Below are 13626 nucleotides of genomic sequence, written 5' to 3'. Positions count from 1 at the left end.
TGGTATGTGTGTCCGAGAGCGAGAAAGGGAGGGCTACAAAGTAGAACAAAATACATTTATTGTGCTGGAAACTGTCAAGACAAGGAGACAAGTTGGCATCGACCTAATCCACCTAAGGCTGGTTCAATAACGTAACAGAACATTTTACTCCTCTGACATTCTTCAAAAGTTATTGACAAACATTTTAATTTACCAGCGCGTCCAATAGACCAGCAAATGACTGACTACTAATTTGATGATCACAGCACTGATTTTACCGTTTAAAACTGTTGCATTCAAGATGCTGAGCATGAATAGTTTTACAATAAAATAAGTCAAGGACATGATTGAGTTGCTACTCACTTTGATCAGACACAACATTATAATTGACAGCTATATTTCAATGGCCATGAGCCAGACTGAAAATATATCTTATAGTTTTAGAGATCTAATGGTGTTGAAATATCATCCTTTACAGAGACATTGTAGCATATAATTGCTGTGAAGGCAAATTTGCTTTAATAGTGTCTACAATTTTTGCCAATGTGCTACTGCACTTAATTCACGCTTGGTTGGAATTTTCTCCAAAGTCTGATCTCTGGACAGCCTCTGTCCCTGAATGGTTCTCCATGTGTTTCTTCAGTTTGGATGAGGTGGGAAAGTTTTTCATACACTGGTTACAGACAAATGTCTGCACCCCTGTATGAAAGCGTTTGTGTCGTGCCAAGTCTGACGAACTCCTAAACTTCAGCTGACAATCAGGGCAGGGATAAGGGCGTTCCCCTGTGTGAATGCGCATGTGTAGTTGTACTTCTGCGGGGGTGAGAAATGTCTTCCCACAGTGGGTGCAGGAAAATGGTCTTTCCCCTGTATGTATGAGATGGTGCCTGGTCAGAGCGTATGGTTTGGTGAATCCTTTCCCACAATAAGAGCAGGGGTAAGGGCGCACGCCGGTGTGGGATATGATATGTTCCTGTTGGGATTTTTTGCTCTTAAACCTCTTGTCACACTGATTGCAAGCGTACGGTCTCTCATCAGTGTGGGAGCGGTGGTGCTTGGACAGCTCCCCCTGGGACAGAAAGCTCTTCCCACACACAGAGCAGAGGAAGGGTCTTTCCCCGGTGTGCATTCTCTCATGTCTGCTCAGGATGGATATCAATGTGAACCTCTTGGGACAGTGGGAGCACTGGAAAGGTCTCTCGCCCGTGTGAACTATTTGGTGTTTCTTGAGCAGGAAGAGGAAGGAAAAGCACCTCCCACACTGGTTGCACTGGTGCGGTCGCTCGCCGCTGTGGGTGAACATGTGCCTCTTCACATCAGCTTTGCGTGTATAGCTCTTGTCGCAGTGGGGGCACTTGAACTGCCGCTTTACCAGGTGGGTCTGCCGGTGTTGGGAGCGAGCCAGCAGGGAGTGGAAGCTTTCACCACACGGCTGGCAGATGTACTGGAGGCTGGTCCCGTGGCTCTTCCTGTGCTCCAGCAGCTCCGAGGAGGAGGGGAAGCTCTTGCCACAGATTGAGCAGAGGTGGGGCAGGTCGCTCTCGCCCAGGTGGGAACTTCTGTGGTGGGCTGTCAGAGAGCGGAGGTTGGCAAAGGAGCTCCCGCACTGCTGGCAGGGGAAAGAGATGGATGTCCCACCATGTTTCTTCTCATGCTTGGTCAGGTCCCACGAGTGCTGGAAGGTCCTGTCGCATTGAGAGCAGTGGAAGGGTCTCTCACCCGTGTGGGTGAGCTGGTGTCTCCTCACATCTGACGAGCGAGTGAAAATCCTACCGCACGTGGCGCATGTGTGGGACTTATGGTAGCCTTTTGCTTTGGTGCGAGTCCCAGCATTATCTGTTTGATTCTCAGAGTTTTCGGTTATTAAGGGGTTTGAAGAAAGGAGAGGTTTGATTGATGTGAATATCTGGTCAGTGTTGTCAGGACATGGTGAAACCTCTGCTCTGTTTTTCCCAGACGCATTGAACTTGTTGTACTCCTCTGTGTGAATGCTTTGCATGTGGAGGTGAAGGCTCGTTTCCTCCAGACTGTGGTAGGCACACTTGGGGCAGGTAAAGAGGGTCACCTTGTCAGATTCACCTGGAGACAGAAGTCAGACAAGGCATGTTTTATTTGCATGACTTGGGAATGAAATATAAGGTATGCTCATTGAAAAATAAGTTGTTGAGAGACCACAGAATGAAAGACCTGTAGATATACAATACATCTCTTACAAACCATTAATGTCTTTAGCAAATTTTGGTCCCTCAGTTTTTCCTACTGTAAATATGTATAAACCATTTCCCTGAATAGTTGGAGAGCTCATTATTACCGGCTTCTCTTCCCTTGGGTAAAATGACGTAATCCACGCTTGAGGCCTCACCATTGTTCCTGTGATTAAAAACAACACAAAAATATCACTAATTTGATGACAAAATGGCTGATTCTTTGTTAAATGACAGCACTCCTAATCTCTAATCATCACTCATACTTGTTCTCTGTGTTCCCTTTCCTCCGCCAATTTCTTGGTGTCTTCGACTGCAGCCGTGTAGACCGCCTCACATTTGACGACGCAGGTTGTTGGGTTTGAAAGGTGACCCCATGGGACGTGTCCTTCCCTTCCTGGTTCACACATACATTCACAGTCTCCGATTGGCCATCCTGATCATCTTGGACATCCTTTTTGACTGCTACAGTCTCTGTCGCAGTTCTAATGTCTTCACTGATATTAACGGCTTCATCTGCTTGCTCCACCGGAACACTCGCTGTGTCCATCTCTTCCTCAGCTGCACTCATCTCCTCCCCCACGTAGTCAAATTGTTCAACGACGGTCATCTCCAGATTCATATCCTCAGCTTTAAGTTCAACCACCTCCTCCCGCAGTGGAGAGGTGTTCGACGGTACGTATTCCTCGTTCATTGTCTCTACAATCTCTTCTTCAACCTCTGTTCCAACCTCCACTTCAGTGTAAACAGTTACTACTACAGCATCAGTGTCCTCTAAAGACATGGGGCCCAGCACGTCTGCAGAGTTATGTGATGACTCTGACCGGATGACAAAAGTGGTCGGCTCAGTGATGACCACCATTTTAGGGGTGGACAGAGAGGAGAGGATGCTGTCGCCCATGGAGGAGAGAGCAGCTAAACGAGAGAAAACAAGAACTTTGTCATAAAAAGACCTGTGAGTTGGAAACCGTACTGTGCTACAAAACGTTGCATCATGATTTGGTAATCATTACAGGAGACTTACAAGATACTTTTAAATGTCCAAAACTCTTATGGTGCTGGAGAATGAGGTTCAGATTCTCTGGGGTAGACTGCACACACTCCTCCAGGACTGAAGGGGCAGAGCTGAGCCATGTCGCAGTCTGAAAGGGAATGCATTTTAGAAATGCATTTTATGTTCAGTCAATGTAGCCTAAAGACTTGCCTTCCCAAAATGTACTATTCCTAACCTGTGCTAGATTTATGCTACATCCTATATCAGAAAGGCTACATTGCCAAAAGCTATATATGCCATAATGCTCAATACCTGCTTGAGGTCTGGTACTGGAAACAGTTGTTCCAGTCTGGAGAGGAACTCCCATGTTAACGTCTGCACCGCTGTGTCATAATGTTGGCCATATTGTTCCGGGAACACCTCCTGTTGGAGTAAGATTATTTAAATGAAGGCAAGGCGATGGATTGTAACTTCAAGTACTTTTTTTCTTGAAGGACGAGTAACGTTTGCCGGGCGTGAGACACTCCCATTGTTTTCAGCGAAACCTTGGTGTACCGAGTGTAAAATTACCTGAAAGAAGCACTCCCTCTCGACTGGGTCCTTTAGCAGGGATTGGACAAGCATCACAAAATTGGATTCAGATGCTTCCACCTCTGCATCTCTGTACTGCAAGACAGTAAACAAATACAATCATATCATCACATTGTGGCTGTGTGCACTCAAATCCACTTGGAAAACAGCCAAGTTCTGTTCTAAAAGGACTGTAGCCCACTTACTCCTGTGCATCCTGGAGTAACAGTGGGCATTCTGTCCAGGTAAGGTTGGATGGTTTGAGGGTCAGCAGGGCCTCGGCACAGCTCCAGAACAAGCTGAATCACACCCAGTAGAAACAAGTATTAACTGTGGTACAAACCTTTAGCTGGAAAAACCGTAATTGTTATCTTTCAATCAACTCAGGTGGGGAGAACTATTCATAGGATCGCAGACAGTTACATAATGTATAGAACAGACCCAATTCTCTACTCATCATAGGAAATTCTCTTCTATTCAATATATATAATTTGCGCCTTTCAGGGCTCTCCACCCAACTGAATAACTATGCCCCCTGACTGGTCTCTCACCCTTGCTCTCAGACCCAGAATGAGCTGGGCTCTATGTCTGTGGCTCAGCAGCTCTGGAATGGCCTCTGTCACCAGAGTCACAAACTCCTCCAGCTTCTCATAGTGCCTCACATCTCTTTGCTGAGCCACCTGCCACATGGCAGCAGACAGGAGCCGCAAGGGTGGAACCAGGAGGTGCAGAGAAGAAAGACTGAGAACTGGATCTGAAATGTAGATGTACAAATTGACAAACATTCAATCAGAAGTCGGAACACTGTTCGAAATATACACAGTGGTAGTACATAATTATGTCTGTCAGCTAATGATGGCGGGCATGCATTTCTCATCCAGTCATTACAGGATGGGGCTCCATAAAATAAAAGCATCAGACATTCGCCTTTGTCAGGATTAATTTGCATTAAGCAATAACTTTGTACTATTCACATTGTCTTTATTTTAAATTGATAGCTAGTTAGATTAAGCACACTTAGCTTAACAATGCAGTCACAGCAACCGATTTTAGCCATCAACTGATAGCTAGCTATCTCATTTTTCCATGGGGCTTTTGATATTAGTTCTGCAGATATTAGCTAGCAAGGTAGCTATAACAACTTATTTTCTTACACACCATTGATGTCTTTAGATAGTCCACATGTATCCATGGCTATAAATGTACTTATGTAAAAGCGCAGAATAATGTGAAAACAAAATTATTTGACTGCTCCCTAACGAGCGAAGTAACATCGATCTACTTCCCCAAAACTTCCGGTACCCAAGGCTGAAGACTAATAATTTTCTTTCCGCCTGTACCTTTTCCAAAATAAAAGTCGTAGATTAGAAGTGGCCCTCCAAGCTGCCTGCCTACGTTCATACTGACATGGCTCTGATGTGTTAGATTTTAGTTGACTTCGTTTTGAAACATATTGTAGCCTACTGCAAGACAAAAATAAGCAACGCTACTTTTATTACCTTTTCTCTTCTCTTTTAATAAGGAATACTCTGTTAAACATACAGAAGTGTTGCCTCTGGGGGTGCTGATGAGCCAAAAGGGGTCCCTTAGAAAAGGAAATACTGTATTGTCTATTGACCGAGATAGGAGATTGATTAATATTATGTATATCAGCCATAAAGACAACACTCAAACCTACATTTGAGAATACATATTTCCCCTCAGCTTTGAACGTGCAGTAGAAGCCTGACACTCACCTCTCCTCAACAACCAGCCCCAATGTCATGTGTGCCGGTAGCAACTGTCCTCTTCATTCTGCAAAGGAAGGTGCGCAATACTTCACTCTTTTTAATATCAAAACAAGGTAAGTAATCTAAATAAAATAATATGCCCTTTGATGTATGATTCCTGACAGCAAAAAGCACATCTCAAAAATACATAACCAAATTCCAATGTTTCGTTTTAATTGAGGGCGTATGTAGTAAGCACAGCGGGACAGAATTAACAATTCACATTATCAGGCTCAACTCTTGTTACAGGCCTCTAATACAAAGGTCCTGTTTTACTTTCATAAAAAAAAAAGAATGATCCACCAAAGACACTACAACATATGAATAGCAAATGACACACCAATATCCTCAACAAACAGCCTCAACTGCTGCATGAGTTCGCTGGTGTGTCCGCAGAAGATGCAATCTGTTGTAAGCCTTCCCACATTCAGTACACACGTATGGCTTCTCTCCCGTGTGGCTGAGCATGTGTCTCTTCAGTGGAGTGGTGCTGTTATAGCGATTTCCACACACGCTGCAAGAGTAGGGCTTCTCTCCTGTGTGTATCCGCTGATGTACTGTAAGATAGCAGGACTGGGTAAAACTTTTCCCACACTGCGCACATTTGAATGGTCGTTCTCCAGTGTGGTACCGCTGATGTTTCACCACTTCGGAGTAAGTTAAGAAACTTTTACCGCACTGAGAGCACGTATGTGGCCTCTCCCCTGTATGTATGCGATTATGCCTGGTCAGATCAGTCGACTTGGAAAATCTCTTCCCACACTGGGAGCAGGGGAAAGGACGATCCCCTGTATGAGTCTGTAAGTGTTTCTTTAAAAACCGATTGGCCTTGAAAGTCTTTCCACACTCGAGACAAGGGAAGGGTCTCTCCTCTGAGTGACACTGAAGGTGTTTTGACAATTCACCAGAGGACAGAAAACTTTTTTCCACAATCAGGGCAAAGAAATGGTCTCTCTCCTGTGTGAATTCTCTCATGTCTAGTCAAGATCTGTAGTTGTGTGAATCTCTTTGGACAGTGAGAGCACTGGTAGGGCCGCTCACCTGTATGAGTTCTCTGGTGTTTGATCAAGTTCGATAGCCTTGAGAAACTTTTAGGACAATGGGAACACAGAAATGAACCCTCTTCCTTATGAGTATTCAAGTAGTGTTGCCTAAGACAAACTAGCTGCGTGAAGTTAATTTTGCACATAGAGCACTGGAATGGTCGAGCTCCATTGTGAATTTGCATGTGTCTTGTGAGGGCATCAGAGTTTGGGCATTTCTTCAAACACTGGTTGCACCGGAGCGGGTCACTGTCGGAGTGAATCAGCTGGTGTCGCTTCATTTGGGACATCTGACTGAAAGACATGTCACATTCTGGACATTTGTGTTGACCTTCTTCGCTGGGACACTGGTCACTCTCAAGGCCTGCTGGGAGGTTTAACTTGATCCCAACGTCATCATCAGAGATTGGGGACTCTGCTGAATGATTCACTCTGCAGTGCATATTTAGATCTTCCTCCCGATCGAAGCCCTCCCCACACGCACAGCACTGGAACGGCCTTGACCCTAGGCCTTTTTGCTGGTGTCTTTTCAAGTCGAAGGAGTACTGGAACGTTTTCCCACATTGGGTGCACTCATAAGGCCGCTCCCCAGTGTGGGATCTCTGGTGTCTCCTCATATCTGTCGCTCGAGAGAAGGTCTTTCCACACACAGAGCATGTTTTGGAGCATGGTGTATGTTTGCCAGACTTCCCCAGTGTGTGGGGAATGTCTGAGAGACATGGGTTCAGAGGGGTGCTGTTGGAAGACCCTGGAGGTGTTTCTGTTTCATTTCCTCCAGCAACCAGCAGCCTTCTGTACTCCTCTGGGTGAAGCTCTTTAAGGTGCTGCCGGAGGGTCACCTTGTCGGCGTGGGTAAAAGAGCACTGAGAGCAGGCGAAGACTAGAGAGGGAGCCTCCACCGTCCCACCTGCAGGGGAACAGTAATCAATAATTATAATCCAACATATTCTGAGTCAGGCATCTGGACCATATTCAACATTGCCAAATCTAGTCATTTAAAATGATTCAACATTCAGAAAATTCTAATGATATCCAAGTGTGCCTACACTTACATTATTGATACCAAGTGCCATAGAAAACTTGATATAACATTGCAAACCTGTATTTCCATTCATTGGGGAGCTGTCAGAAGTGGCGCTGAGGTCTTCAGAGTCTTCCCTAATGATAGCGATAAAGCACAATTGATGTCCAATGACACTGCACTTGATTGATTGATTTTATTTGTAAGTAAAACATTTTTTTTTTTTTTTTAAAGGACAGAGATTTTAAAAACTAGACAGGGATAACACAATGAAGTCAATGACTTATTTCCGTTGTGGTCCTTTAAAGTAAATGGTGAAATTGCTTTAAAACCTTAAGTCCCCTCCCACCCCGCATTCTTACCTTGGCTCTGGAGGCAGGTATAAAGGGCCGGCCCAGGTCCCATTAGCCTCCTCCTCCAATGCCTTGAGCTGCCCTCCATTGGATCCTTTTGATCCCACATTCTTCATCTGCAGCCTTGTGTTTCTTCTCATTGGTTGAGAGGGTGAGGACATTGGGAGTGGCAAGGCACTGAAGTCCAGTCTCTGGAACCCTAATGTGGGTTTTTGGTGCAGACAGGAAGTGACCAGTTCAGACTGGTTCATTACTTCTTGTGGTGTACATTTGGAACTTCCTTGGTCCGTGTCAGTTTGGGGGACATAACCAGCTTCATTTCTCTCCTGCTCATCCTTCTCAATCCCCTCCTCTGTGACCCCCTTCTCTTCATTTAGGTTTTCTTTGTGGGTGGACGGTCTGTCAATTGTATTCTCTGCACATATAGGCTCAACTAACTCCTGATGTTCAGGATTGACATTTTCAACATGCTCCACCTCATAAATAATTTCCACCTCTCTATTTATTGACTCCAGATCCACACACACATCCCCCACCTCTGCGCAGAAAACGTCTACCTCTGTGTTCATGGCACTGGTTTCCTCTGAAACAAGCTCAGCGTCTCTGTTAAAATGCCCCACTTCCTCACAAATAACCTCCACTTCCCCCTCTTGATGGTCTTTCTCGCTTGGCATGGCTACCATCTCCCTCTTTTTCCCATACAATTCAGCCTGACGGTCTCTTTGGTGCTGTGACCCAGTCTTCTCTATACTAAGCTCCCTTTCCTCACTGGTGTACGTACTGGTCCCCAGCTCCACTTCTGCATACTCTGTCACTACTACAGACTCTGTTTCCATCTCTTCACCATACATGGCTGGGTCCATACAGCCATCCATCAACTCTGATTGGATCTCTGTTTCTGTCTTTCTAGTGGCCGTCACTACTACCGGAGTGAGGGACAGAGAGGAGAAGATGTAGTCGCCAACAGAGGAGGAAGAAGTTGCTGATTGAGAGGTGGAAGGAGACAATTACAGTTTTTTAAATATAAACCTCTGGGATGATATGAATAAATGGGGAATGTTACAATCCTAAAAGCATTTCCTTGAATCATTCAAAGTAACAATTTGCATACCTCCTTTACTAATTCTGGATAAAAAAAAGAAAAAAGAAGAAGTGGCTTACCATTGGTGTCCAAATATCCTAGTTGTCTATGATGTTGCAGTAAAGTCTTCAACTGCAGAGGTTGAGCTACAGAGTTGACACACTCTTCCAAGACAGAGGGTGCAGCATTGAGCCAAGACACTGTCTATGGGATGGGGAACACACATTCATATAAATATGCATCAACCTGTCCAGTTGTTCTTAAACAAAACATTCTAAATGCCCATTATCTTAAATAAAATGCTCCAAGATGTCTCATCAATTCGAATACATATACTGAGTAACCAATGTAACATTTTGTGAAGAGTGTTGCAGTGTTCCACATGAGATGTGTCAGCATGTTAATTCAACGTGGACATTATGACATGAAAGAAAGATGCACACATTCTTTATGCACATGTTCATGCTGATGCAAACATTCAAATAAGCCTACTTTATTCACAAGCTCATGCTTATGGTACACATTAATGATAATGGTCCCAGGAGTGGTCTAATGATGAGGTTCTGCATGAGCACCTGTTTGAGGTCTGGTACTGGAAGGAGCTGCTCCAGCCTGGAGAGAAACGCCCACATTAATCCTTGCAGTGCAGACTCATACTTGGGGCCATACTCTACAGGAAACACTTCCTAATGGGAGACATGGAAAAGAAAGGGGGATCAATTATTTGGCGGGCTACTTTGCACATAGGCTACATTTAATCTTCAAAATAAAATTCTAAGAGCATGAAGCGATAGGTTTATTATTACAAAAACGTCAAAAAGAGAAAATGTAGCCTAGATATTACTGGTTTAATCTGTTTTGTTCAAACTTTGGTGTTTAACTGAACCAACAAAACCATAATACTGACCTGGAAGAAATGTTCCCTCTCAACTGGGTTTTGGATAAGAGTTTGTACCAGTGCAAAGAAATTTGATTCAGAGGCGTCCACTTCTGCGCAACAAGACTGGGGAAATAACCACAAGATCTTGAGTGAGAGAACATCGTTACAGAGGATTGAGGAATATCTTAAGACTCACGTCTGCATCCCCCGGATGTGATCTTACAGCGTGGATCCTGTCCAGATGGCTCTGAAGTTCTGCTGTCTGCTCCGTGCGGCACAACTCCAAAACCAACTGGGGAAAATGCCCATAGATAATTCCTACAAGAACACTGATGGGTAAACAACTTGGCCTAACCTTTCTCTTAAAATATTCCCTTCCCTGTTGTTTCATGACAAAAATATCATTGTGGTCCTCTGTAGCTCAATTGGTAGAGCATGGCGCTTGTAACGCCAGGGTAGTGGGTTCGATCCCCGGGACCACCCATATACGTAAAAATTTATGCTAAATGGCATATTATTATTATTATTATTCCTTACAACTCATTACTAAATAAACCATGTACTTTTCAAGTCACAGGACAAAGGGATCTGGATATATAGATTTAGTGTTCTTCATTCCTGGTCCTTAGCTGCTATGACATCAGGTTCAGAGTCAAAGTTACTGCAAATAATAATCACCTCTCTCTCTCACCTTTGCTCGTAAGCCCACAATGAGCTGGGTTCTCTGTCTGAAACTGAGCAGCTCTGGAACCGTCTCTGTAACAAATGTCACAAACTCTTCCAGCTTCCCATAGTCCATTATATCCCCTCTTTGGGCCACTTGCCACATCGCTGCAGAAAACAGCCGCAGCGGTGGGATGAACAGGCGCAGGGCAGGTAGAGGAAAAGATAAACCTATGAATGAACATATCGCAGGCAGTAAGCAGCTGCATTGACTGGGCCAAACATCAGCACACAAATAGCTAGGCTATGACTAGATTATAACATTGATACAACTTGCTATAGTTAACTACGCATTGCATGCAAGTAGATTATGTCTGAATGCAGATAACATAAAAGCGATCATAAACGGGAATAAACATTGATACCATACATAGTTACATCAGGTAGCTTAGTGGTAGCTTAGTGGGTAAGAGCGTTGTGCCAGTAACCGAAAGGTCGCTGGTTCTAATCCCCGAGCCGACTAGGTGAAAAATCTGTCGATGTGCACTTGAGCAAGGCACTTAACCCTAATTGCTCCTGTAAGTCGCTCTGGATAAGAGCGTCTGCTAAATGACCAATTTATTTATTTTATTTCATAAGTAGCTAGCTAGAGGGCTACGATTGGAAAGTTGGCTTGCTAGCTGGCACCCATGCCTGCTCTGCTTCTGTCTGGTGGAAGCTTCCAATCAGTTCCCTGCGAGAACTATAAACTTACCCGTATTCACCACCGGCTCCGTCAAGTTCCAATAATCCATGATGTTCGATCACAGGGACGTCCTAAACTTAACCCAAGCAATCATTTATTTATTTGGCTGAAATATCTGTTTACCAGGACGTGTTTTTCCTTCTTCCCCCTAGTAGATTTGTTTTCTCATATTGCAGGAAGTCGCTTAAAAAACATTAGTTCCGGTTTATATTCGCCTTCAGAATAAAAGTTACGATCATGGTAAACGCTATATCGTCTCTAGTAATCAGTGAATCATATCACAGATGCTAATATAATGCAATAAACTCCTCTCTGCTGTTGCCAAAAAGGTCAATTTAATTCAAATGACACAAAATAATAATCTACAGCACGTTTAATACAATATTAAAATAAAGGTTACAAAAATAAAATAAATGTAACCATAGAAATGATGAGTGCATTCTCCATTAAAAGTTCAGCAATCACAGAAAAACAAATACACTGCTCAAAAAAATAAAGGGAACACTAAAATAACACATCCTAGATCTGAATGAATGAAATAATATTATTGAATACTTTTTTCTTTACATAGTTGAATGTGCTGACAACAAAATCACACAAAAACTATCAATGGAAATCAAATTTATCAACCCATGGAGGTCTGGATTTGGAGTCACCCTCAAAATTAAAGTGGCAAACCACACTACAGGCTATCCAACTTTGATGTAATGTCCTTAAAACAAGTCACAATGAGGCTCAGTAGTGTGTGTGGCCTCCACGTGCCTGTATGACCTCCCTACAACGCCTGGGCATGCTCCTGATGAGGTGGCGGATGGTCTCCTGAGGGATCTCCTCCCAGACCTGGACTAAAGCATCCGCCAACTCCTGGACAGTCTGTGGTGCAACGTGGCGTTGGTGGATGGAGCGAGACATGATGTCCCAGATGTGCTCAATTGGATTCAGGTCTGGGGAACGGGCGGGCCAGTCCATAGCATCAATGCCTTCCTCTTGCAGGAACTGCTGACACACTCCAGCCACATGAGGTCTAGCATTGTCTTGCATTAGGAGGAACCCAGGGCCAACCGCACCAGCATATGGTCTCACAAGGGGTCTGAGGATCTCATCTCGGTACCTAATGGCAGTCAGGCTACCTCTGGCGAGCACATGGAGGGCTATGCGGCCCCCCAAAGAAATGCCACCCCACACCATGACTGACCCACCGCCAAACCTGTCATGCTGGAGGATGTTGCAGGCAGCAGAACGTTCTCCACGGCGTCTCCAGACTCTGTCACGTCTGTCACATGTGCTCAGTGTGAACCTGCTTTCATCTGTGAAGAGCACAGGGCGCCAGTGGCGAATTTGCCAATCTTGGTATTCTCTGGCAAATGCCAAACGTCCTGCACGGTGTTGGGCTGTAAGCACAACCCCCACCTGTGGACGTCGGGTCCTCATACCACCCTCATGGAGTCTGTTTCTGACCGTTTGAGCAGACACATGCACATTTGTGGCCTGCTGGAGGTCATTTTGCAGGGCTCTAGCAGTGCTCCTCCTTGCACAAAGGCGGAGGTAGCAGTCCTGCTGCTGGGTTGTTGCCCTCCTACGGCCTCCTCCACGTCTCCTGATGTACTGGCCTGTCTCCTGGTAGCGCCTCCATGCTCTGGACACTACGCTGACAGACACAGCAAACCTTCTTGCCACAGCTCGCATTGATGTGCCATCCTGGATGAGCTGCACTACCTGAGCCACTTGTGTGGGTTGTAGACTCCGTCTCATGCTACCACTAGAGTGAAAGCACCGCCAGCATTCAAAAGTGACCAAAACATCCGCCAGGAAGCATAGGAACTGAGAAGTGGTCTGTGGTCACCACCTGCAAAACCAGTCCTTTATTGGGGGTGTCTTGCTAATTGCCTATAATTTCCGCCTGTTGTCTATTCCATTTGCACAACAGCATGTGAAATTTATTGTCAATCAGTGTTGCTTCCTAAGTGGACAGTTTGATTTCACAGAAGTGTGATTGACTTGGAGTTACATTGTGTTGTTTAAGTGTTCCCTTTATTTTTCTGAGCAGTGTAGTTGCTGTGAAAAAGGGTAATACTTTTTGTATTAATAGTACCGTTTTTTGCTCATGTTTGGGTTCCCTGTGTTGCCAACCTGAAACGTGGGAGAAAGTGAGATATATGGTAGCGGAATCTTTGGCATTTTGTAATAATATACAGTATTTATAGTCAAGGGGCCTCGTGTTTGTTTCGGCCCGCAGAGGGAGCCGCTCGCTCTAGTGGTTGCTTCACTCTAGCGCTTGCCTGGCTCTCGCGCTAGCCTGCCTAGTCAGTGAGTGAATTAATGAG

At 44.7% G+C, this 13626-nt stretch overlaps 1 protein-coding gene across 9 annotated transcripts; it reads right to left on the bottom strand.

Annotated features, from left to right (window-relative positions):
* Positions 1–41: 41 nt before the first annotated feature.
* On the bottom strand, positions 42–11470 carry LOC121551215 (zinc finger protein 420-like). 9 transcript variants are annotated; one of them, XM_045213893.1, is made up of 12 exons: positions 9590–9681; positions 9095–9214; positions 5484–5541; positions 5247–5332; positions 4299–4501; positions 3954–4046; positions 3748–3843; positions 3490–3600; positions 3208–3325; positions 2450–3098; positions 2291–2349; positions 42–2058 (listed from the first exon to the last, which is right to left on the bottom strand). In XM_045213893.1, the coding sequence occupies exons 3-12, from the start codon at positions 5510–5512 to the stop codon at positions 542–544; spliced, it is 2961 nt and encodes a 986-aa protein (XP_045069828.1). In that variant the 5' UTR covers positions 5513–5541; positions 9095–9214; positions 9590–9681; the 3' UTR covers positions 42–541. The 9 variants fall into 9 exon arrangements, with proteins under 9 accessions (XP_045069828.1, XP_041719763.1, XP_045069829.1 ...); XM_041863829.2 differs by lacking the exons at positions 9095–9214; positions 9590–9681 and adding an exon at positions 5857–6417; XM_045213894.1 differs by lacking the exons at positions 5247–5332; positions 9095–9214; positions 9590–9681 and adding an exon at positions 5857–6417.
* Positions 11471–13626: the final 2156 nt, after the last annotated feature.

Source organism: Coregonus clupeaformis, unplaced genomic scaffold, assembly GCF_020615455.1.
Source record: "Coregonus clupeaformis isolate EN_2021a unplaced genomic scaffold, ASM2061545v1 scaf0169, whole genome shotgun sequence".
NCBI lineage: Eukaryota > Metazoa > Chordata > Actinopteri > Salmoniformes > Salmonidae > Coregonus > Coregonus clupeaformis.
This window is presented reverse-complemented; position numbering and strand designations above follow the sequence as displayed.